The sequence below is a fragment of the Heptranchias perlo genome, chromosome 6 (assembly GCF_035084215.1).
Source record: "Heptranchias perlo isolate sHepPer1 chromosome 6, sHepPer1.hap1, whole genome shotgun sequence".
Classification (NCBI taxonomy): domain Eukaryota; kingdom Metazoa; phylum Chordata; class Chondrichthyes; order Hexanchiformes; family Hexanchidae; genus Heptranchias; species Heptranchias perlo.
The window spans coordinates 517,012-543,805 of NC_090330.1; the positions used below are offsets into that span (position 1 = coordinate 517,012).

Consider the following 26,794-nt stretch of genomic DNA (forward strand, 5'->3'; position numbering starts at 1 on the left):
ACATTTGTTCGCTGGTGGGGTAACGTGTAGCGTGACATGAACCCAAGATCCCGGTTGAGGCCGTCCTCATGGGTGCGGAACTTGGCTATCAATTTCTGCTCGACAATTTTGCGTTGTCGTGTGTCTCGAAGGCCGCCTTGGAGTACGCTTACCCGAAGGTCGGTGGATGAATGTCCATGACTGCTGAAGTGTTCCCCGACTGGGAGGGAACCCTCCTGTTTGGCGATTGTTGCGCGGTGTCCGTTCATCCGTTGTCGCAGACGCTGCGACAACGGATGAACGGACACCGCGCAACAATCGCCAAACAGGAGGGTTCCCTCCCAGTCGGGGAACACTTCAGCAGTCATGGACATTCATCCACCGACCTTCGGGTAAGCGTACTCCAAGGCGGCCTTCGAGACACACGACAACGCAAAATTGTCGAGCAGAAATTGATAGCCAAGTTCCGCACCCATGAGGACGGCCTCAACCGGGATCTTGGGTTCATGTCACGCTACACGTTACCCCACCAGCGAACAAATGTTATCTGTTTTTAATATAATGGGTCATTTGCTGGCTCTCTCTGCCTTCCGGATGTTTCTGCCTCTCTCTGTGTTTTTTTTTCTCTGTTTTTTTTTCCCTGTTTGTTTTTTTGTTGAATGTGTATTCGGAGGTTCTGCAGGTAACACCTCTCTGTCTGAACACGGTGATTGCCTTGGCAACGGGCAGTTGCAGGGGCAGTCTGTAAACACCATGTTTTATTGTTCAATATGTATAAATGCGTAGGCTTCAAGGAGATCTTGAAACATTTGCCTGAGGAAGGAGAAAATCTCCGAAAGCTTGTGAATTTAAAATAAAATTGCTGGACTATAACTTGGTGTTGTAAAATTGTTTACAATTCCCTACATTACAACAGTGACTGCACTTCAAAAAGTACATCGTTGGCTGTAAAGCATTTGGGGATGTCCTGAGGTCATGGAAGCCACTACATCAATGCAAGTTCTTTCTTTAGACAGAACAGTGTAAATTTAAAACGGACTTCAATACGCTGTGACTGAGACAAAGTGCTTGGTGTCAAGGGAGGAAACAGTATACCAAACAGCTTAGAGACGCCCACATTTCAGTGAGGGGCAGAGCCATCCGGTATTGCTAGTTGTAAAGCGAATTCTATCAGAAATTACCTCAAAGTTTACACTTGCTGCTTAACATCTCTAATGCCTGAACCAGCAAGGATAAATCACTAATCCAAATTCCAATACCGAAGAGGAAAGAGTCACACTGGACTCCTCCGGAGGGTAGCTGCCCTCAGCTTGACATGTATGCTCAAGCTGTCAGGAAATGTGTCAATGCCAGATTCATCAGCTGCACTCAGAAGACAGTCCAGAATGTCACCTGAGCACAACGCAACGCCATCAACGCTCTCAAGACCAACCGCAACATCGTCATCAAACCAGCGGACAAAGGAGGAGCCATCGTCATACAGAACAGAACGGACTATTGCAAAGAAGCATACCGACAACTGGACAACCAGGAACACTACAGACGGTTACCCGCAGATCCGACCAAAGAACACACCCACCAGCTCAACAAACTGATCAAGACCTTCGATCCAGACCTTCAAAGCATCCTACGCACTCTCATCCCACGTACTCCCCGCGTGGGAGACTTCTACTGCCTCCCAAAGATACACAAAGCCAACACACCCGGACGTCCCATCGTATCAGGCAACGGAACCCTGTGTGAGAACCTCTCTGGATACATCGAGGGCATCCTGAATCCCATCGTACAGGGAACCCCCAGCTTCTGTCGCGACACTGCAGACTTCCTACAAAAACTCAGTACCCACGGACCAGTTGAACCAGGAACACTTCTCACCACGATGGATGTCTCGGCACTGTACACCAGTATCCCCCACGATGACGGCATCGCTGCGACAGCATCAATACTCAACACCAACAACAGCCAATCTCCAGACGCCATCCTACAACTCATCCGCTTCATCCTGGATCACAATGTCTTCACCTTCGATAACCAGTTCTTTACCCAAACACACGGAACAGCCCTGGGGACCAAATTCGCACCCCAATACACCAACATTTTCATGCACAAGTTCGAGCAGGACTTCTTCACTGCACAGGACCTCCAACCAACACTATACACCAGATACATCGACGACATTTTCTTTCTATGGATCCACAGTGAGGAATCACTAAAGAGACTACACGATAACATCAACAAGTTCCATCCCACCATCAAGCTCACCATGGACTACTCCTCAGAATCGGTTTCTTTCTTGGACACACGAATCTCCATCAAAGACGGGCACCTCAGCACCTCACTCTACCGCAAGCCCACGGACAACCTCACGATGCTCCACTTTTCCAGCTTCCACCCTAACCACGTCAAAGAGGCCATCCCCTATGGACAGGCCCTGCGAATACACAGGGTCTGCTCAGACGAGGAGGAACGCGATGGACACCTACAGACGCTGAAAGACGCCCTAGTAAGAACGGGATATGACGCTCGACTCATCGATCGACAGTTCCGACGGGCCACAGCGAAAAATCGCATAGACCTCCTCAGAAGACTAACACGGGACGCAACCAACAGAGTACCCTTCATCGTCCAGTACTTCCCCAGAGCGGAGAAACTACGCCATGTTCTCCGCAGCCTTCAACATATCATCAATGACGACGAACACCTCGCTATGGCCATCCCCACACCTCCACTACTCGCCTTTAAACAGCCACCCAACCTCAAACAGACCATCGTTCGCAGCAAATTACCCAGCTTTCAGGAGAACAGCGTCCATGACACCACACAACCCTGCCACGGTAACCTCTGCAAGACATGCCAGATCATCGACACAGACACCACCCACCAGGTGCACGGTTCATACTCCTGTGACTCGGCCAACGTTGTCTACCTCATACGTTGCAGGAAAGGATGCCCCGGAGCATGGTACATTGGTGAGACCGTGCAGACACTGCGACAACGGATGAATGGACACTGCGCAACAATCGCCAGACAGGAGGGTTCCCTCCCAGTCGGGGAACACTTCAGCAGTCAAGGACATTCAGCCACCGACCTTCGGGTAAGCATACTCCAAGGCGGCCTTCGAGACACACGACAACGCAAAATCGTCGAGCAGAAATTGATAGCCAAGTTCCGCACCCAACCGGGATCTTGGGTTCATGTCACGCTACACGTAACCCCACCAGCGAACAAATGTTATCTGTTTTTAATATAACGGGTCATTTGCTGTCTTTTCTATGTCTCTGCCTCTCTTTCTCTTTTTTTTTTGGTGGTTTGTATATTCGGTGGCCTTTCAGGTAACACCTGTCTGTCTGCACACTGTGGTTGCCTTGGCAACAGGCAGTTGGAAAGACTATCTGTAATCACGAGGAATTGTTCTGTGATTTATAAATGCGAAGGGTTTGAGGATTTCATTTCCACAACATTCACCTGAGGAAGGAGGAAGCCTCCGAAAGCTTGTGAATTTCAAATAAAATTGCTGGACTATAACTTGGTGTTGTAAAATTGTTTACAATTGTCAACCCCAGTCCATCACCGGCATCTCCACATCACAAATTCCAATAGGTTTTGGTCGGTGCACGATCCGAACAGCGCGAGTCAGATTGTTCTTCCGATGCCCTGTCAGTATAATGTCCGATTCTGGGCTTTGAATAGTTTTTAGAATATTGTATAAACTTGGGGGGGGGGGGGGGGGCGTTCCCAACTGTACGTTTACATGTGAAACAGTGAAGAGAAGCCCACACCTCATAACGTTTTACCAGAGCCTTCGATAAAACTTTCTGGAAAGATGTACAAATTTGCTGGAATAATTTAAGTATTGTGTTCTACTACTAGTTGCTTCCGATATGTCTTCTGCTCTCTGTAATCATTTCATCTTATTTGTAAATAAATGTGACTATTAGCCTTAGCCTGAATGATACATTCTGACTGTGACATTTACCACCTTTTCAAAAGGAAAATAAGGCAGGCTGCCCACTTCCAAAGACAGTGGAAAAGACCATGAAAAAAGGGCAATCACTGATCATGTGTCACACGATCTCATTCATGTCTTGCATAAGATCGCAAGTTTCTGTTCAGAGGGATGGAGGGTCAACTTATTGAAACTGCTTTGTTTGCCGTGAACATGAATTTAGAGTGTCGGGATAGAGGCCAATTTGTAACCGCTGGTTCTACATGAAGTTTTTAAAATGATAAAGGAATATGAGACCAAGCAAACCATGTGCCCTCTACTGTAGCAACTCTGTGACAGACACATGTCTGCTGTGTTACTCCAACAGTGTGCGACAGTTCAGCAGTGCCATGATGTGGGCAGTGTCATCCTTTCAGCAATGCCACTTTGGCTGTAGACGTTAAAGATACAAGTGTTTATATTTATATAGCACCTCATCACACTGAAACGTCTCAAAGTTTTCAGGCATGAAGTACAGCAAGTATAACGTAGGCACAGAAAGTCACCGTTCTTCGCCAATCACATCCTACAAGCACAAATGTGTTGAATTGCCAGCCAATCTGCTGTTTGATAGTACTGGTTGGAGCTGGCCAGCATCCTTGGAGGTTATTTGAATATCTGTGACTTGGCATCTTTGCTTTTGCTTTGCTGAAGGTGCTGGGTAAAGTTCTACAGATGCTGGCACACTGACTGACCTCATCCAACTATGGTAGAATCTGGGGAGCAAGCCTCACCCTAGGAAGCACCACTGCCCCGTCCTCACCCGAGGAAGCACCACTGCCCCGTCCTCACCCAAGACACATATTCCGGCAGCAATCATTGGGGGCAGAAATCTAGGCTGAATTTCGATCAGTTTCCCCCACCCTCATTTCTTTCTTCAATAGAGCAGCCATTAACATATTAAACATGATCATAACAGTGGCAACCACATCTAGTACAATGTCACAGATACCTTTAAATCACTCTGTAATCTGTCTGGGAAGGACCCTCCTGACCTACTACAATTTTATGTTTAAAAAGGAGCACCTTGCCATGAGAACGAGTTTTCAAAAACATGATCCAAAACAGAACTTGAATTAAAGAGGCGTATTCTAAATCATCATAACCAAGCTTTTTTTTTATTATTCGTTCATGGGACATGGGCGTCGCTGGTGAGGCCGGCATTTATTGCCCATCCCTAATTGTCCTTAAGAAGGTGGTGGTGAGCCGGCTTCTTGAACCGCTGCAGTCCGTGGGGTGAAGGTTCTCCCACAGTGCTGTTAGGAAGGGAGTTCCAGGGTTTTGACCCAGTGACGATGAAGGAACAACGATATATTTCCAAAGCAGGATGGTGTGTGACTTGGAGGGGAACGTGCAGGTGGTGTTGTTCCCATGTGCCTGCTGCCTTTGTCCTTCTAGGTGGTAGAGGTCGCGGGTTTGGGAGATGCTGTCGAAGAAGCCTTGGCGAGTTGCTACAGTGCATCCTGTGGATGGTACACACTGCAGCCACAGTGCGCCGATGGTGAAGGGAGTGAATGTTTAGGGTGGTGGATGGGGTGCCAATCAAGCGGGCTGCTTTGATAGAAAACGTTAAAAAGAGAAATTAATCACACTTCACTGACGCCGCATGTCGCTGGTCTGTGCTAAATTAGCTGTCCTCTGCTACAGTGGCACAGGCACTACAATTGTTTCCAGGCTTTTGGGCAGATAGGGCAAAAGAGGGGAGGGGGTGAGGATCCATCAGGTTTCCCACTCCTGATAACCAATGAGCTTTTCTGAAAATTGTGCATGGATGATCTCTGGATTTGATACAGTCCAGAGTTATGATGGCTACCATGGGTGAATATTAATCACACTCACCATCTAGCAGTTGGCAAACTACCTGGAGGGCAATGCTAATTGTGAAACCAGGCTGCAGCAAAAGCCAGAGCTTTCAGGAGAGGATGGGAGAAAAATTGGAAAAAATACCCCGGTATGAGAAGCAACCTTCTGTGGAACTCCCCCGATGTGGCATTCTGCTCCAGTGACATCACAAATGGGGAACCCTTCCCACAGTTCTCAATATCCATTCATAAGTTTGTGGTATCACATCTGGGGAATTCTGCACAAAAGGTCTGCTCCAGACTGCATAAGGGACAATGATAAACACAAAAAGTCTTTGCACTGGTCAGCATTTCATGACAAGTCGGTGGAACAAACTTGTGCTTCAACATCAACATTCTTTTGGGTTTTCAGATTGGGAGGAACTGCTGACAACGTGAGGGAGCTAGATTAACATCAATAGAAACGGGTTCAGTAACAGGGCGCTGCAGGGAGTTTGTTACTGGCTTGACAGAAAGAGGGACCTGGATTAACATCTGTAGAGACGGTCAGGAACGAAGTACAAGCCGGCAAATTAACAGCAGTTATCAACCTTGCATCAAATCCCTATTTTATTCAGGTCCCTTGCACCAACAGAATCGGTAATTTCTCCAGGTCTGCTGCTCAAAGACTTGCATTTATATAGCGCCTTTCACTACCTCAGGACTTCCCAAAGCACTTTACAGCTAATGAAGTACTTCTGAAATATGGTCAATGTTGTAATGTAGGAAATGCGGCAGCCAAATTGCACACAGCAAGATTCCAGAAACACCAATGTGATAATGACCAGATAACCTGTTTTTAGTGGCGTTGGCTGAGGGATAAATATTGACCCAGGACACCATGACAAGTGTACAGTGGCTAACCAAAGCCCCCAAGCAGAGGATCTGGATGATTAACGGCAGAGTAACCATCTTACATCTATTTAACAGCTGCAGGACCAAGTAAATTCCCAGTCTTTTTTTTTCTGGGATGAGGAAAGGGAGGTTAAAAGGAAGAAGTTTATAGGAACAGAATTCCCATCTGGTCAGAGTTAAGATGGCTGCCAGATTGACCAAGTGCTAGGCTACGAGGTGAACGAAGTGGACAATTCCCATAAACTCAGGGAACCTTGACTTAAAACTTTATTTCTAATAAAATTACACATTAAGACAACAGGAGATCTGGAGTGAGCAGAGGTCTTTCAGCCCCTCTCCGCCCCTGTACAGTTCAATCTCAGATTTGCCTCTACTTTAGGGAAGACCAATTTCCTTCCACTACTCCCAGTGCTGCTAAATATTTCTATACCCCTAAACCCCACAGATATCAATCCATCATAGAAGTAGAAGTCATCCTTTTAGAAAAAGCCAAATGAATCAACTACAATTTCCTCAACCCAAGCTTCTGACATAGTCCCCTCCCTCTCTCCCCTGGCCTGGAGGTAAAGACACTGATGGGTGGCTGGGGTGGGAAGGTGCTTTTATTGGTGCAGCTTTGAGTGTCCAGAGGACACTGTATTATGTGCACGTGTACTGAAGCCTACACTGAAGTTAAGTACCGGGGCCACACAATGGCTCTGAAATGACCTTGTGAACCCGGTGAAGATGCACAGTCAATGGCCATGATTGTACCTGCTGGCTTAGGCCCTGCAAACTCAAGCACACCCCCATCTGTCCAATAAGAAGCAATTGCACACACACTCCTGCCTCCTTTATCTCACTCTCTTCTCCCCCACATTGATCGCCATTCTTAGTTTTGGTATATCTTTCTTCCTCCCCAGCCCCCCATTACTGTTGATGGCAGGCAGAATGTGCGTTAGACAACAGCGTCTATTAATACTGTAGCCAGCACAACTTCCTGTTCCTAAAAATTATTTTTTCCTTGTGAGAAGGCCCAACACCCCACCCCTTTTCCAGAGATTAGCCCACCTACTCACCTTATCTCTTGAGGAACACGTCTAATTATTTCTTGCTCCCATTCATACTGTCCTACCCTGGTAACTTATTCCACAGATTATTTATCCTTTAAGTGAAAAGTTTCAGCCTGTTTCTCCCCCCTCACTTCTAACTTCCTCATTTTAACTTGTGCCCCCTCATATAGGAACCATTTTCAACAGTGAACAATTTACCTGGATCACATTGGTCAATTCTCTCCTTAATCCTGAAAAATTCAATGAGGTTGCCTTGATGTCTGCTCTTTCCCCATATGCAGCTCATGTTGTACTTAGATCGAATCCATAATCACTAAACAGTTACTGTATTACGAGATCACTGAACAAAGACTGGTTTTAATTAATTCCACTGCAGAGTAACAAAGGAGCCCGAATACAGCTGGAAATGTTGCTGTACTTATGAACGACCAGCAGGTGGTGGCATGGTGCCACTTTCGGCAAAATTGTGAACTGTAAAGGCACTTTTACCAATTATAAAGCAGCAGAATGTGTAGCACATAATCCAGATTAGCGAAGGGGACAGCGCTTATATTCCTGTTGTGCCACAAAATAAACTACGGCACAGAGAAGTCTGTATTAACCTGACTCAGTAGTAGTACAAGTTGGGGGTTCAAATCTCACTCCAGGACTTCAGCACAAAATCAAGGTCGACACCCTGGTCCTACTGAGGGAGCGCGATGTCCTTCGGCAGAGAAGTTAAACCGAGGACCCATCAGTCTGCTCGTTGACGGCACTATGAAAAAAGAGCTTGAAGCTTCCTGGTATCCTGGCCACCATTTCTTGCTTAACCTTTTTTTTTAAAAAAACTAAAAACCTCAAAAAATTTAGACTTTCATACTTCACCTTATTTTGATATTTCATCCAAAAAAAACCCCACTTACTTTCACTACTCCTAATAATAATTCCCTTGGGTGATTTCATTCGCCGCAATTTTCTAACATTACAGAAGGAGAGGAGGAGGGCGCATGTACAATCAGCAAAGCCTTGCATGCTCTAAATGACCAGTCTTACTGTCAAACAATGGTGAGCAATAACAGAAAATGCTGCAAGTATACAGGTCAGCGTCTGTAAAGAGAAGAGACTGATAGTTAGGGTGTGATCCTCCATCAGACTGAAGGTGCACATCCAAAATGTCAGTCTCTCTTTGCAGATAATTGGCAAAAGAACCAGAGGGAAGATGTGGAGAAATTTTTTTATGCAACAAGTCATAATGATCTGGAATGCACTGCCTGAAAGGGTTTTGGGAGCAGATTACATAGTAGTTTCATAAGGGAAGTGGATATTTGCCTAAAAGGGAGAAGGGGAGTGGGATGAATTGGATAGCTCTTTCAAAAGAGCTGGCACGAGCACAATGGGCCAAATTACCACCTCCTGTGCTGTATGATTCTATGATGCAGGTGCTAACTGACCTGTGTATTTCCAGCATTCACTGTTGTTTCAGATTTCCAACATTTGCAATGTTTTCTTTCTATTTAATAAATGTAAGAGTTGGAGGTGCAGATGTTGCTGGGCGCTATAGTCTGCTACTTTGGCCCAGAGTGAAAGCTCCGAGACACCTGGGAGCTGGGAGGCAGTGGTTCCCCACAGTAAATGTTCATAGTAATTTCAAACACACAAAACTCTATTGGATATCTAACCAGGTTGGAATTTACATCTTTATTATGCTACAAACTTCAAGCGGAAGAAATTTCCACATTCCACAGCTTCTAGCGACCACTAAAATAGTTTTTTTTTAAATTCCTCTGTGAAGCATCTTGTTTCCGCACTGGGAGGGCTATATGGATTGTTTTGCATTGGCAATGAAGTGTGACACTGAAGTATTACAGGCACAAGATTTCTTTTAAGTCAGAGAGTGGTGAGAATGTGGAACTTGCTACCACAAGGAGCAGTTGAGGCAAATCGCATAAATGCATTTCAGAGGAAGCTCAATAAGCACACGACAGAGAAAGGGATAGAAGGATGTACTGCTGGGTGGGATGAAGTAGGAGGAGAGGAGACTTGGGTGGAGCATAAACACTGGCACGGACCTGTTGGGGCGAACGGCCTGATTCTGTGCTGTACGCACTATGTAACTATGTAAAAATAAATCAGGTTTTGTATCAGTTAAAAAAATTGGATCGAAAACCCCCCAAATTCCCCATCATTTTCCCACCTAAAACCAGGACCAGCGAGGAATGCACTTCACATCTGTGACAGACGGAGACTGGGTATTGGATCCTCCGAGCAGACATTACAGACCTGATGTGTGCAAGTCTCAGTTCTCTGCACTCAATGGGAATGCAGTGATGATAATAAACTTTCAGTCCCACCCTGCATCCTATCAGATCCTTTGCTGCCAAACAAATTTTTGTACAACGTCAGCCACACTGGGAGAAAGAAATCACAAGTAGAATTACACACAGTTAATCTGACGTACAGTCTTATTCTGACCCCAACAGCTTCCCCCTCATCCTTCAACTTCAACGTAGAATTCTCAGAGGTGGCGACATATTTTCAAAGTTTGCAGATGACACGAAACTCGGAAATGTACTAAACAACGTAGAAGATAGTAACAGACTTCAGGAGGGCATACAGACTGTTGAAATGGGCAGACAAGTGGCAGGTGAAATTTAACGCAGAGAAGTGTGAAGTGATATATTTTGGTAGGAAAAATGAGGAGAGGCAATACTCACTAAATTGTACAATTTTAAAGGGTGCACAGGAACAAAGAGACTTGGGGGTGTACGTACACAAATCTTTGAAGGTGGCAGAACAACTTGAGAAGGCTGTTAAAAAAAGCACATGGGATTCTGGGCTTTATTAATAGAGGCATAGAGTACAAAAGCAAGGAAGTTATGCTAAACCTTTATAAAACACTGGTAGGCCCCAGCTGGAGTTGTGTGTTCAATTCCAGGCACCACACTTAAGGGAGGGTGCAGAAGAGATTTACTGGAATGGTACCAGGGATGAAAGACTTCAGTTATGTGGAGAGATTGGAGAATCATAGAAAGGTTACAGCACAGAAGGCGGCCATTCGGCCCATCGAGTCCACGCCGGCTCTATGCAAGAGCAATTCAGCTAGTCCCACTCCCCCGCCCTATCCCCATAGCCCTGCAAATTCTTTCCTTTCAAGTGCTTATCCAGTTCCCTTTTGAAGGTTATGATTGAATCTGCCTCCACCACCCCCTCGGGCAGTGCATTCCAGATCCTAACCACTCGCTGTGTAAAAAAGATTTTCCTCATGTCACCTTTGGTTGTTTCGGCAATCACCTTAAATCTATGTCCTCTGGTTCTTGACCCTTCTGTCAATGGGAACAGTTTCTCTCTCTGTCCAGACCCTTCATGATTTTGAAGCTGAGATGGTTCTCTTTAGAGCAGAGACAGTTAAGGAGAGATTTAATAGAGGTGTTCAAAATCATGAACGGTTGAGAGAGACTAAATAAGGAGAAACTGTTTCCAGTGGCAGAAGGGTCGGTAACCAGAGGACACGGATTTAAGATGATCGGTGAAAGAACCAGAGGCAACACGAGGAAACTTTTCTTTTTAAAACGCAGCGAGTTGTTCTGATCTGGAATGCACTGCCCGTGAGTGCGTTGGAAGCAGATTCAATAATAACTTTCAAAAGGGAATTGGATAAATACTTGAAGGGGAAACATTTACAGGGCTACAGGGAAAGAGCAGGGGAGTGGGACTAATTGGACAGCTCTTTCAAAGTGGCACAGGCTAACGGCCTCCTTCTGTGTTGTGTTATGATATTAAAATCACTTATCTCCAACTTTCAGCCTCGATAGAGGCCACGGAGGCTCATAAACGTGGAGCCCGTGAAGTGTTTAAATAACTGCGGGCTATCATTTTACTTAAAGTCCTTTGCTTGTTTAGCAATGCTACAAATAAAAACCTAACTTTCTCTGAAATTACCCAGGATTTTTGGGGTTCAATTCCCCCCCACCCCGAGATTCTCCCAAATTTTGATTGGGAAAAAAAAACGTGAAGCTTGAAATCAGCAATGACAAAAAAAACAACTTGAATGTTGCTTAAAGATTTGTAAAGATGTGACTACAAGCTCTCGTGCTCCGCTGGCCACAGCCGTTTTATAATGACTGAAGCACAGCACGATTTCATGCACAATCCACTGCTCTGTTGCAGAAGTGGAAGAGGTTAAGTTGCCCATCCATTTGAGGTCACAAAGTCTAACTGTTGTAAGTAAACACAGCCCGAGGTCAGAGATTAGATCCATTTCAGGCTGCAGCTCGGAAATACATATTGTTTTAAGATTGTTTCACATCTGTAACAAATGAAACACTGAATGTGACTTCTAAACTCAGCAGTGTACCGTTTTAATGTACGACAAGCAAATCGCATGTTGTATTGCTCGTGGTGAATTAGACTGCGCACTGTTGCATAAGAACAAGTGTTACATCAAGCAGTGCAGTATTCTGCAAAGGTGGAGCATTACCCATTAAAGCGACAGTGTCTAATTGCTGTTAAGTAAACACTGGGTTCGTACAGATATCATTTAAGAAGCTGCAGATATTCTGTCTCTAGTATTTGGTGTTCCTGGAGAGTATTTTACATTATTTGTCAGCCGTGGCTCAGTGGGCAGCACTCTTGCCTTGGAGTTAGAAGGTCGTGGGTTCAAGTCCCACTCTGGGCAGAAAAGTGGCAAATGGAATTCAGTCCAGAGAAGTGTGAGGTAATGCATTTGGGGAGGGCAAACAAGGCAAGGAAATACACAATAAATGGGAGGATACTGAGAGGTGTAGAGGAAGTGAGGGACTTTGGAGTGCATGTCCACAGATCCCTGAAGGGAGCAGGACAGGTAGATAAGGTGGTTTAAAAGGCATACGGGATACTTTCCTTTATTAGCCGAGGCATAGAATATAAGAGCAGGGAGGTTATACTAGAACTGTATAAAACACTGGTTAGGCCACAGCTTGAGTACTGTGTACAGTTCTGGTCACCACATTACAGGAAGGATGTAATTGCACTAGAGAGGGTGCAGAGGAGATTTACGAGGATGTTGCCAGGACTGGAGAATTTTAGCAATGAGGAAAGATTGGATAGGCTGGGGTTGTTTTCTTTGGAACAGAGGAGGCTGAGGGGTTATTTAATTGAGGTGTATAAAATTATGAGGAGCCCAGATAGAGTGGATAGGAAGGACCTATTTCCCTTAGCAGAGGTCAATAACCAGGGGGCTTAGATTTGAAGTGATTGGTAGAAGGATTGGAGAGGAGTTGAGGAGAATTTTTTTTCATCCAGAGGGTGGTGGGGGTCTGGAACTCACTGCCTAAGAGGGTGGTAGAGGCAGAAACCCTCATCACATTTTAAAAAGTACTTGGATGAGCACTTGAAGTGCCATAACCTACAAGGCTACGGACCAAGATCTAGAAAGTGGAATTAAACTGGATAAAAACATAAGAACATAAGAAATAGGAGCAGGAGTAGGCCAATCGGCCCCTCGAGCCTGCTCCGCCATTCAATAAGATCATGGCTGATCTGATCCTAACCTCAAATTTAAATTCATGTCCAATTTCCTGCCCGCTCCCCGTAACCCCTAATTCCCTTTACTTCTAGGAAACTGTCTATTTCGGTTTCGGCCAGCACAGACACCACGTGCTGAATGGCTTCCTTCTGTGCCATAAATTTCTATGATTCTATGATGAGGAAACTTTATTTTTTAAACACAGCGAGTTATGATCTGGAATTCACTGCCTGAAAGGCTGTTGGAAACAGATTCAACAGTAACTTCCAAAAGGGAATTAGATAAATATTTGAAGGGAAAAAAATTACAGGTCTATGGGGAATGAGCAGGGGAGTGGGAGTAATTGAATAGCTCAATCAAAGAGCCGGCACAGGCACGATGGGCCAAATGGTCTCCTTCTGTGCTGTAACATACTATGATAACAGAGACTTGAGCAGATTATCCAGGCTGACACTCCCAGTACAGTGCTGAGGGAGCGCTGCACTGTCAGAGGTGCAGTCTTTCCGACACGACATTAAACCGAAGTCCCACCTGCCCTCTCAGGTGGATGTAAAAGATCCCATGGCACTATTCAAAGAAGAGCAGGGGAGTTCTCCCCGGTGTTCTGGCTAATATTTATCCCTCAACCAACAACATGAAAACAGATTATCGGGTCATTATGACGTTGTTGTTTGTGGGATCTTGCTGTGCGCAAATTGGCTGCCGCATTTCCTACATTACAACAGTGACTACACTTCAAAAAGTACTTCACTGGCTGTAAAGTGCTTTGGGACGCCCTGAGGTTATGAAAGGTGCTGTAAAATGGGAAACTTTCTTTCATACTTTTCTTTGAAAACTAACTATGAAACCTTAAGTATTATGGTCAGGAAATGCATGATAGGCATACAGTTTTTATAATACATGGATTAGTAGGACTCCCATGACGTTGCTTATGGTGAGTCTCACATTACTCTCATCAGGGTTGCTGAGGTATGGAAGTTTGTTGGGCTGGGGGGGGGGGGGGGGGGGGGAAAAGAGTGGGAAGTAATACACATCATAAGTGAAAGGATTTGGTAAGAGGCACAATGAACTAAGTTTTTGATTGGTATTTCCCTTACTCATATATACAAATAAATTTGTTTCTTTTAAATACCATACTTATGTAAATAGATAAATCTCTACATGCTATCCAACTAAGAACATAGATTTTTCTGGAGCAAGCCAAGAAATACTTAAAACTCAAGATTGAACTAATTCCCTCCTTCCTTCTTTATTATATATGCAACTAGTGCTTAATGTTATCAGTTTTCCTTCAATATACTGGTCTAAATTCAGGACTTTTATTCAGAACCACCCTGCAAACTTCAGCGCTGGTACAATTCTTGCAGAATTTGTCACTATTTATATTAATCAATCGCTGAGTTTTCTTTTCAGTTCTGAGATAACAAATATAAATAAACGAGGATGTTGGCAGGACCCGTAGCCTTCGCTGTGTCCAATGCACTCAGTCGTTTCCTGATTTCACCTAGAGTGAATCGAATTGGTTCAAGACTGGCATCCGCAATGGTGGGACCTCAGGAGACCAAGAAGGATCATCCACTCGGCAGTTCTGGTTGCAAACGTTTCAGCCTTGTGTTTTGCACTCAAGAGCTGGGCTCTAGCATAGAGGACAGGATGTCCAAGGAGCCTACTGCAATTTGTTGCTTAATTGTCCATCACCAATCATCGACTGGGTGTAGCAGGACTGCAGAGCTTTGACCTGATCCATTGATTGCGGACTCACGTAGCTCTATGTATAGCATGTTGCTTCCGCTGTTTAGCATGCATGTAAAAGAAATAAAGACTTACATTTATATAACACCTTTCCTGACCTCAGGAAACCCCAAATCGCTTCACAGCCAAATAAGTTGTGTGTTAAAGCTTTACCAGGTTGGCACATCATGCCAAGGTTGGCCTGGTGCTGCTCCTGCTATGTTCTTCCACATTCCTCATTGAGCCAGGGCTAGTCGCCTGACTCGATGGTGTTGAAGGTGTTGCTGGGCCATGAGGTTTCAAATTGTGGTGGAATATAATTCTACTGCTGCTGATGGCCCACAGCGCCTCACGGATGCCCAGTTTTGAGCTGCCAGATCTGTTCTTAATCCATCCCTCTTAGCATGGTGGTAATGCCACAAGACACGATGATGGGTGTCCTCAGTGTGAAGACAACGACTGTGCAGTGGTCACTGCTACCAATACTGTCAGACAGATGCATCTGGGACAGGTAGAATGGTGAGGACGAGATCAGGTGGGTTATACCCTTGTATTGTTTCTCTCACCACTACTGAAGGAAGAATATACACTTGAACGCAACAGCAGTCTATGTTTGGGGATGGCCGAGGCACTAAATGAGTATTTTGCATCTGTCTTTACCAAGAAGATGCTGCCAGAGTTTCAGTAAAGGAATATATAGTTGAGATACTGGATGGCTAAAAATTGATAGAGGTACTAGAAAGGAAATTAGTAAAAAAAAGTGCTGGAGAAATTAATGGGACTGAAAGCCGATAAATCCCTAGGCCCTGATAATCTGCATCCCAGAGTACTAAAAGAGGTAGCCATGGAAATAGTGGATACATTGGTTGTCATCTTCCAAAATTCGATAGATTATGGAACAGTTCCTGCAGATTGGAGGGTGGCAAACATAACCCCACTATTTAAAAAAGGAACTACAGACCAGTTAGCCTAACATCAGTAGTGGGGAAAACGCTAGAGTCTATTATAAAGGATGTGATAACAGGACATTTAGAAAATACCAACAGGATTAGACAAAGTCAACATGGATTTATGAAAGGGAAATCATGTTTGACAAACCTCCTGGAGTTTTTTTTTTTAAGGGTGTAACTGGTAGAATAGATGAGGGAGAGCCAGGATGTGGTTTATTTGGATTTTCAGAAGGCCTTTCAGAAAGTCTCACATAAGAGGTTAGTGTGCAAAATTAAAGCACATGGGATTGGGTGGGGGGGGGGTGGAATATACTGGCATGGATTAAAAATTGGTTAACAGACAGGAAAGAGAGAGTAGGAATAAATGGGTATTTTTTGGGGTGGCAGGCGGTGACTAGTGGGGTACCGCAGGGATCAGTGCTTGGGCCCCAGCTATTCACAATATATATCAATGATATGGATGAGGGAACCAAATGTAATATTTCCAAGTTTACTGACGACACAAAACTAAGTGGGATCATGAGTTGTGAGGAGAGGCTGCATGGCGATTTAGACAAGTTGAGTGGGCAAATACATGGCAGATGCAGTGTGGATAATGTGGATAAATGTGAAGTTATCCACTTCGGAAGGAAAAACAGAAAGGCAGAGTATTATTTAAATGGTGATAGATTGGGGAATGTTGATGTGCAAAGGGACCTGAGTGTCCTTGTACACCAGTCACTGAAAGCAAACATGCAGGTGCAGCAAGCAGTTAGGAAGGCAAATGGTATGTTGGCCTTCATTGCAACAGGATTTGATTACAGGAGCAAGGATGTCTTACTGCAGTTATACAGGGCCTTGGTGAGACCACACCTGGTGTATTGTGTGCAGTTTTGGTCTCCTTACCTAAGAAAGGATATACTTGCCATAGAGGGAGTGCAGCGAAGGTTCACCAGACTGGGAATGGCAGGACTGTTGTATGAGGAGAGATTGGGTCGACTTGGCCTGTATTCACTCGAGTTTAGAAGAATGAGAGGGAATCTCATTGAAACATATAAAATTCTGAGAGTTAGACAGACTGGATGCAGGATGTTTCCCATGGCTGGGGGGTCTAGAACGAGGGGTCACAGTGTTGTTGTTGAAGAAGAGCAGGGGAGTTCTCCCCGGTGTCTTGGCCAAAATTTATTCCTTAACAAACATCACAAACAGTTATCTGGTCATTATCACATTGCTGTTTGTGGGATCTTGCTGTGCTCAAATTGGCTGCCGCATTTCCTACATTACAACAGCGACCACACTTCAATAAGTACTTAATTGGCTGTAAAGCGCTTTGGGATGTCCTGAAAGACGCTGTAGAAATGCAAGTCTTTCTCTCATTACTTTGCTGTGAATATTTCATTATGTTCAGAACTATATATATTAGGCAAATCAAGCTTTTGCATTGTTGATTTTTTGTTTTGTTACCATTGTAAGGACACCAATAGATACCATGCAGCATAGAGCTTGTACATGTTCAGGGGCAGTAACAGTCAGCTGTGACCTGAAACTTAGCTGCCCCTTCTTTCGAGTACTGACCTGTGGGGTGGCACAGAGGAAAACTCTTCAAACAAGCATCAAACGCAACAGCTGTCAAATGAAAAGGCCAAGTGCTGGGCTGTACCACCATGTCTGCAGACTCATACCTGCACCCACGGACCATTTTCCCTTTATCCTAGCCTGCCACTTAATCCTTTGCTCCTTCTGCCTTGGCAAAGGTCGCTGATGGGTTGAGATGACAATTAATGCTCTCCACAAGTTTTCTAAATCTTTGCTCGCTCCCGTCAACTCTCCCCTTTAATTGTCCCCATCCCTTTAAATTTGACTAACACACAATTTTCATCTCCCACCAGGAGTGTCATGGCGAGAACCAACAGTTTGCCCTACAATTGTGAATCATTATGTAAATAAGGTTAGACAGAAAAATTGCATGTTATTAGCACTTGGCATTCTCGCAGCTCCTAGAACTGTTCCACAGCCACATCACCCACAAATCAGCAATCTTGTGCGTTACAAGCCCTAATACTAATGGGTTTTCACATCTATATGCAAAATTCTCCTTACAGCACAAAAAGCATGAAAATAAAGAAAGAAAATCAACCATTCACAACATAGCAGAATTCCCCCAGCTGCACAAAATAAGAGTCAGAATTTCTGCACCTCTGACTGACCACAGCAAATCACCCGTTAAAAAAAGCCAGGCACTTCAGCCTGCTTTCTCATTTGCAGCCTGAAATTTGCAACAACTTTCTAACTTGCAGATTCCTCGCCAAAGAGCAATTAAACTCTGATTTATCACATCATATTCACTTCACAGCAATCAGACTTTGTGACCTTAAAGGAGCAGAGCGTCATGTTATCAGCATAAGAACAGGAGGTCAGTCAGCCCCTCAAGCCTGTTCCACCATCTAATTAGATCATGGCTGATCTGTATCTCAACTCCATTTACCCACATTTGCTCCATATGCCTTGATACCCAAACCCAACAAAAATCTAGCGTGCTCAGTCTTGAAAATTTTAATTGACCCAACACCCACAGCCTTTTTGGGGGAGAGAGTTCCCGATTTCCACTACCGTGTGAAAAAGGGCTTCCTAACATCACCCCTGAACGACCTGGCTCTAATTTTAAGAATGTGCCCCCTTTTTCACCACTAGAAGAAATAGTTTCTCTCTATCGACCTTATCAAATCGCTATCATTTTTAAAGACCTCAATTAGATCAGCCCTCAACATTCTATATTTAACGGAATACAAGCCTAGTCTATGCAACCTGTCCTTATAATTTAACCCAGTATCATTCTGGTGAATCTGTGCTGTACCCCCACCAAGGCCAACATGTCCTTCCCGAGGTGCGGTGCCCAGGACCGAACGCAGTATCTCCATATGGGGTCTGACTAGAGCTCTGTACAGCTGAAGCATCACTTCTTCACTTTTGTATTCCAATCCCCTTGAGATAAAGCAGAACACATTCCCTTCTCGTTCTTACAAATCAGACAGTGTGAGTAACATGGAAGATCTACTAAAATATATTTATTTCACCCACCTGTTCTTTGCTTATTCGGATTTTTTTTTTTAAAAAGAGAGATTTATATTTCCTGGCCTCACACAGATCTGAACTGGGAATAGATATGGGGATGATGCCAGAGGACTGCAAATGTTACACCCCTGTTCAAAAAAAGGGGGAAGAGGGATAAACCTGGCAATCACAGGCCAGTCAGCCTAACAATAGTGGGGGAACTTGGAGACAATAATCTGGGACAAAATTAATCGTCACTTGGAAAAGTATGGGCTGATAAATGAAAGTCAGCACAGGTCTGTGAAAGGAAAATCATGTTTAACTAACTTGATTGAGTTCTTTGATGAAGTAACAGAGAGTGTTGATGTGTATATGGACTGTCAAAAGGCATTTGACAAAGTACCACATAATAGACGTTAGCGAAATTAAAGCCCATGGGATTAAAGGGACAGTGGCAGCGTGGATACAAAATTGTCCAAGGGACAGAAAGCAGAGAGTAGTGGTGAACGGTTGTTTTTCAGACTGGAGGGACATAAATGGTGGCGCTCCCCAGGGGTCAGTATTAGGATCACTGCTCTTTTTGACATATATTAATGACCTGGACTTGAGTATAGAGGGTATAATTTCAAAATTTACAGATGACACAAAATTCAGAAATGTAGTAAACAATGTGGAGGATAGTAACAGACTGGTGAAATGGGCAGACAAAATTTTATGTCAGGAAGTGTGAAGTGATGCATTTTGGTAGGAAGAATGAGAAGCAATATAAATTAAATGAGACAATTTTGAAGGGGGTGCAGGAACAAAAAGACCTGGGGGTGCACATACACAAATCTTTGAAGGTGGTAGGACAAATTGAGATGGCTGTTAAAAAGCAAATGGGATCCTGGGCTTTATTAATAGAGGCAGAGTAGAAAAGCAAGAAAGTTATGTTAAATCTTTATAAATCACTGGTTAGGCCTCAGCTGGAGTATTGTGGCCAACTCTGGCCACCAAACTTTAGGAAGGATGTCAAGGCCTTAGAGAAGGTGCAGAAGAGATTTACTAGAATGGTATCAGGGATGAGGGACTTCAGTTATGTGGAGGGACTGGGGTTGTTCTCCTTAAAGCAGAAAGGATTAAGAAGAGATTTGATAGAGGTGTTCAAAATCATGAACAGTTTTGATAGGGTAAATATGGAGAAACTGCTTCCAGTGGCAGAGGGTCAGTAACCAGTGGACACAGATTTAGACAATTGGCAAAAGAACAAGAAACAATGTTTTTTTATCGCAGCAAATGGCTCTGATCTGGAATGCACTGTCTGAAAGGGCAGTGGAAGCAGATTCAATAGTAACTTTCCAAAGGGAATTGGATAAATACTTGAAGGGAAAAAATTTACAGGGCTATGGAGAAAGAGCAGTGGAGTGGGAGTAATTGGATAGCTCTTTCAAAGAGCCGGCACAGGCACGATGGGCCGAATGGGCTCCTGCTGTGCTTTACTTACTATGATACCATATTTCCACTGCATCTATGCAATTTTGTAAAAATTGACCGCAGCTGGACTTAATATTTCCACACGTGATCTCATCAACAGAAAGGGTGTTCTTGTTTAAAATATTCTTTCCCCTAATGTGTGGGCCTGCATCCCCTACAGACCCCGCCCCATAGAAAGAGAAGTGAAACCCTGAGCCCCATGTTCCTCAACAATTGTATCTTGCCCGCAGAGTTTGACTTACACTATCAGAGCTGCTGGACAGGCCCTGCGTGCTGGTCTCTGTGCTCAGCTTGCTGTTCCGGCAGAACAGCAGGTCACAATTCCTTTCCAGAAGATGGCACGTGATGCCTTTGATGTGCAGAAGATCATCCAGCGACGAGAAACCTTTCAATTCCTAATGTGGTCATTTTGGGTGGATTGGGGGGTGGGGTGGAAGAATAACAGAAAGTAAAACACATGAGCAGCAGAAAACAAGAATACAGCGTAACATCCCGGCAGATAAACAGAATCTCGCACAGCAATTGACAGATGAGATGTTTCTTTGTTCACAGGACGCAGGCCACGGGGGCCAAGTGCCACCTGTCCCCAGGTGCCGAGAAAGTGGTGCTGGTCTTTCATCTCGAACCGCTGCAGTCCTCAAGGAGATGATACCCCGCCGTGACAATAGGTCAGAATTTCAAAGCCAGTTACAGTGGGGCTTGGGTATAGGAGATCCATTTGATGAGCGTTTCTCCCAAGCCCACTCCCTTTACCACATCCCTCACGTAGAAGAATCATAGAAAGGTTACAGCACGGAACGAGGCCATTCAGCCCATTGAGTCCGTGCCGGCTCTATGCAAGAGCTAGTCCCACTCCCCCATCCTATCCCTGCAAATTTTTTCCTTTCAAGTATTTATCCAGTTCCCTTTTGAAGGCCATGATAGAATCTGCCTCCTCCACCCCCTCGGGCAGTGCATTCCACATCCTAGCCACTCGCTGTGTAAATACGTTTTTCCTCATGTCACCTTTGGTTCTCTTGCCAATCACCTTAAATCTATGTCCTCTGGTTCTTGACCCTTCCGCCAATGGGAACAGTTTCTCTCTATCTACTCTGTCCAGACCCTTCATGATTTTGAATACCTCGATCAAATCTCCTCGCAACCTTCTCTGTTCCAAGGAGAACAACCCCAGTTTCTACAGTCTATTCACAAAACTGAAGTCCCTCATCCCCAGAAGTATTCTAGTAAATCTCTTCTGCACCCTCTCCAAGGCCTTCACATCTTTCCTGAAGTGTGGCGCCCAGAACTGGACACAATACTCCAGTTGTGGCCGAACCAGTGTTTTATAAAGGTTCATCATGACTTCCTTGCTTTTGTACTCTATGCCTCTATTTATAAAGGCCAGGATCCCGTATGCTTTTTTATCCGCTTTCTCAACCTGCCCTGCCACCTTCAACGATTTGTGCACATATACCCCCAGATCTCTCTGTTCCTGTCTCCCTTTTAGAATTGTACTTCTCATTTTTCTGTGTTAAATTTCATCTGCTACGTGTCCGCCCATTCCACCAGCCTGTCCATATCCTCTTGCAGTCTATCACTATCCTCCTCAATGTTCACTACACTTCCAGGTTTTGTATCATCTGCAAATTTTGAAATTGTGCCCTGTACACCCAAGTCCAAGTCATTAATATATATCAAGAAAAGCAGTGGTCTCATCACCGGCCCCTGGGGAACACCACTGTACACCTCCCTCCAGTCCGAAAAACCTATCAAAAGCATTTTCCACATCCAGGACTCACTGGTGTTGAATGTTGAAGCGAGCGAGTACAATGCAGGGGGTTGACGTTAGACACTACTGGCCAACTCCCATGCACCAGATTGGTAGCGAAATAGACCAGTGTCCCCATCTCCCTCTCTGTTCATTCAGCCAATCAATCTCCCTCGTCTCCCCCCTCATATCCCCAACCCCCTACCCCTCACCACCACCCTCCCCCCCCCCCAAAGCAAATCATCCAACTCCGCTCCAGCCTCCCCCCTCTTCATGTCAACAATTTGTTCCAACCCTCTTTCCCCATCCTCTTTCATAGAATCTTACAGCATAGAAGAAAGCCATTCAGCCTGTGCTGGCTCTTCAAAAGAGCTGTCCAATTTAGTCCCACACCCCAGCTTTTGCCCCCATAACCCTGCAGATTAGACATTTTCAAGTACATGTCCAATTGCCTTTTGAAAGTTCCTCTGGAATCTGCTTCCACCACCCTTTCAGGTAATGCGTTCCAGGGCATAACCACCCTCCATGTGAAAAGATTTTTCATTTCCCCTTGAGTTCATTTGCCAATTATTGTAAATTTATGACCTCTGGTTACCAACCGATTAGGTCTCCCCTTAACCTTCTCTGCCCTAAGGAGAACAATCCCAGCTTCTCTAATCTCTCCACATAACTGAAATCCCTCATCCCTGGTACCCTCTCCAAGACCTTATTTAAAAAAAAATTTGTTCATGGGATGTGGGCATCGCTGGCGAGGCCTGCGTTTATTGCCCATCCCTAATTGCCCTTGAGAAGGTGGTGGTGAGCCGCCTTCTTGAACCGCTGCAGTCCGTGTGGTGAAGGTTCTCCCACAGTGCTGTTAGGAAGGGAGTTCCAGGATTTTGACCCAGTGACGATGAAGGAACGGCGATATATTTCCAAGTCGGGATGGTGTGTGACTCGGAGGGGAACGTGCAGGTGGTGTTGTTCCCATGTACCTGCTGCTCTTGTCCTGCTAGGTGGTAGAGGTCACGGGTTTGGGAGGTGCTGTTGAAGAAGCCTTGGCGAGTTGCTGCAGTGCATCCTGTGGATGGTACACACTGCAGCCATGGTGCGCCAGTGTGAAGGGAGTGAATGTTTTGGGCGGTGGATGGGTCTGCTTTGTCCAAGACCTTCCTGAAGTGTGATACCCAAAATTATAAATAATAATCCAGCTAAGGCCTAACCAGTGTTTTATCATAGAAAGTTACAGCACAGAAGGAGACCATTCGGCCTATCGGGTCCGTGCCGGTTTCGGCACTTCTAATGTACATCCATGAGTTGAGGATTTCTGCCTCCATCACCCTTTCAGGTAGTGAGTAAAGGTTTATAAAGGTTTAGCATGACTTCCTTGTTTTTGTATTCTATGCCCCTATTTACAAAGCCAAGTATCCATTACACTTTCCGAACCACCTTGTCAACTTGCCCTGCCACCTTCAAAGATTTGTGAATATGTCCCCCCAGGTCCCTCTGCTCTTTCACCCCCTCAAAATAGAACCTTTTGAAAGTCCATATACACAACATCCACTACACTACCCTCATCAACCCGCGGATACGTTCACTTGCTCTGACCCACTATCGCACCCTCGGCCCCCCTCAACTAATCCTCATCCCCCATTCCCCCACTTCATTGCTCCCATACCCCTCCGCCCCCAGACTCTCTCCTCCCTCCCCGGCCCTCGATCCCCCGACCCTCTCACCTCTCTCCGCCTCACGATGGCTCTCGCCCTCTTCCTGCCGATCCCGAACAGCGCCGTCTCCAATTCCTCGGCGCTTGCACGGTTCACGTCTACTTTCTCGGGCTGCTCCATGGCTCTAGGCCGCGAGGCCTCGGCCTTGCCCTCTTCACTCAGCCAGCCCACGTCAAGAGGGGAAGGGGGTTCAAGCGTGGCGGGACCACTCGAGAAAACCGCAGGCTTTGCGGCCTAGAGCCGGGCGGGCGCGGCTGGAGAGGGGTGAGCGGGTCGGGCCGCCACCTCCCCCGCGCTCCCTCGGGATTTTCAACCAAAAGTTTCCAGAGAAAAAGAAGCGACAGAAACCGGCAGAAAAACAAACGGAAAACCCGCCACTTCCGCTCCGCGCGCTCCGGCCCGCCCCCATTCTGTAAGCGTTCATTGGCTGAGGCAGCTGCCAATCAGGAATTCGACTCCATTCATTGGCCGATGTGCACGCCCTTCAAACCGATCTCTTCACCCATTGGACGTGCTCCCCGCCCACCAAACATCCACCTCATCCAATAAACGCCAGCACCGCCCATTCCGTCCTCCCCTACCCATTGGTCGCAGTGTATGCCACTCAGACATTTCGCTCTCCGTCATTGGCTGCAACGCATTTCCATCAATGATTGAGCACCGCCCACTCCGCGGGGCCCACCCATCAGCCACTCTCCGCCTTCTCATTGGCGGAAAGAAACGCCTATCAGAAATCCTCGCCACGGATTGGCTGCAGTACGACGGGGCGGTCTCTAATTTCATTTGTTTTTGTTTCTTTTCAACAAAAACTTCATCGAAAACTTTCAAACAGCAAACATTGAGGTAAAACCCCAGCGGGCGGGCAGGCGGCCCCGGGCCCCGATTACTCTCGGTGTAAGCGAGGGTGGGCCCGGCCCCATTAATGGCCGCAATTAGCCGGCGGGAGAGGCCCCGAGACCAGCGGGGGGGGGGGGGGGGCGGGCAACGTCACCGCCTCCAACCTCACCTCATTGGTGCACAGCTCAATCAATCAACGGAACCGCCCGCCCATTGGACCATGTGGAATTAAAGGCGGAACTTTTAGCGTGGCAAAGCACGTGGTCATCTGGGCGAGGCAGAAGAGGCCCGGTCACCCAGGGCCCGGTCACCCAGCACATGGTCACCCAGGGCCCGGTCACCCAGCACATGGTCACCCAGGGCCCGGTCACCCAGCACATGGTCACCCAGGGCCCGGTCACCCAGCACATGGTCACCGAGGGGCCCGGTCACCCAGCACATGGTCACCCAGGGCCCGGTCACCCAGCACATGGTCACCCAGGGCCCGGTCACCCAGCACATGGTCACCCAGGGCCCGGTCACCCAGCACATGGTCACCCAGGGCCCGGTCACCCAGCACATGGTCACCCAGGGCCCGGTCACCCAGCACATGGTCACCCAGGGCCCGGTCACCCAGCACATGGTCACCCAGGGCCCGGTCACCCAGCACATGGTCACCCAGGGCCCGGTCACCCAGCACATGGTCACCCAGGGCCCGGTCACCCAGCACATGGTCACCGAGGGGCCCGGTCACCCAGCACATGGTCACCCAGGGCCCGGTCACCCAGCACATGGTCACCCAGGGCCCGGTCACCCAGCACATGGTCACCCAGGGCCCGGTCACCCAGCACATGGTCACCCAGGGCCCGGTCACCCAGCACATGGTCACCCAGGGGCCGGTCACCCAGCACATGGTCACCCAGGGCCCGGTCACCCAGGGCCCGGTCACCCAGGGGACCGGTCACCCAGCACATGGTCACCCAGGGGCCCGGTCACCCAGGGGCCCGGTCACCCAGCACATGGTCACCCAGGGGCCCGGTCACCCAGCACATGGTCACCCAGGGGCCCAGTCACCCAGGGACCCGGTCACCCAGCACATGGTCACCCAGGGGCCCGGTCACCCAGCACATGGTCACCCATGGGGCCCGGTCACCCAGCACATGGTCACCCATGGGGCCCGGTCACCCAGCACATGGTCACCCAGGGCCCGGTCACCCAGCACATGGTCACCCAGGGCCTGGTCATACAGCACATGGTCACCCAGCACATGGTCACCCAAGGGCCCAGTCACCCAGGGACCTGGTCACCCAGCACATGGTCACCCAGGGGCCTGGTCACACAGCACATGGTCACCCAGCACATGGTCACCCAGGGCCCGGTCACCCAGCACATGGTCACCCAGGGGCCCAGTCACCCAGGGACCCGGTCACCCAGCACATGGTCACCCAGGGGCCCGGTCACCCAGCACATGGTCACCCAGGGCCTGGTCACCCGGGGGCCCGGTCACTCAACACATGGTCACCCAGGGGCCTGGTCACCCAGCACATGGTCACCCAGGGGCCCGGTCACCCAGCACATGGTCACCCAGGGCCCGGTCACCCAGCACATGGTCACCCAGGGCCTGGTCATACAGCACATGGTCACCCAGGGGCCCGGTCACCCAGCACATGGTCACCCAGGGCCCGGTCACCCAGCACATGGTCACCCAGGGGCCCGGTCACCCAGCACATGGTCACCCAGGGCCCGGTCACCCAGCACATGGTCACCCAGGGCCCGGTCACCCAGCACATGGTCACCCAGGGCCCGGTCACCCAGCACATGGTCACCCAGGGCCTGGTCATACAGCACATGGTCACCCAGGGGCCCGGTCACCCAGCACATGGTCACCCAGGGCCCGGTCACCCAGCACATGGTCACCCAGGGCCCGGTCACCCAGCACATGGTCACCCAGGGCCCGGTCACCCAGCACATGGTCACCCAGGGGCCCGGTCACCCAGCACATGGTCACCCAGGGGCCCGGTCACCCAGCACATGGTCACCCAGGGCCCGGTCACCCAGCACATGGTCACCCAGGGGCCCGGTCACCCAGCACATGGTCACCCAGGGGCACGGTCACCCAGCACATGGTCACCCAGGGCCCGGTCACC

At 47.3% G+C, this 26,794-nt stretch overlaps 1 protein-coding gene across 1 annotated transcript in view; it reads right to left on the reverse strand.

The window, feature by feature from the left end:
- The window catches only part of LOC137322643 (F-box/WD repeat-containing protein 7-like), a 240,248-nt gene extending 216,017 nt beyond the window's left edge, over positions 1-24,231 (reverse strand). The window contains exons 1-2 of the mRNA XM_067985550.1: positions 23,841-24,231; positions 20,621-20,773 (exon numbers count right to left, since the gene is read on the reverse strand). Coding sequence (XP_067841651.1) covers positions 20,621-20,773; positions 23,841-23,951 — 264 coding nt within the window. The 5' untranslated portion in view covers positions 23,952-24,231. The remainder of the gene's footprint in view (positions 1-20,620; positions 20,774-23,840) is intronic.
- Positions 24,232-26,794: the final 2,563 nt, after the last annotated feature.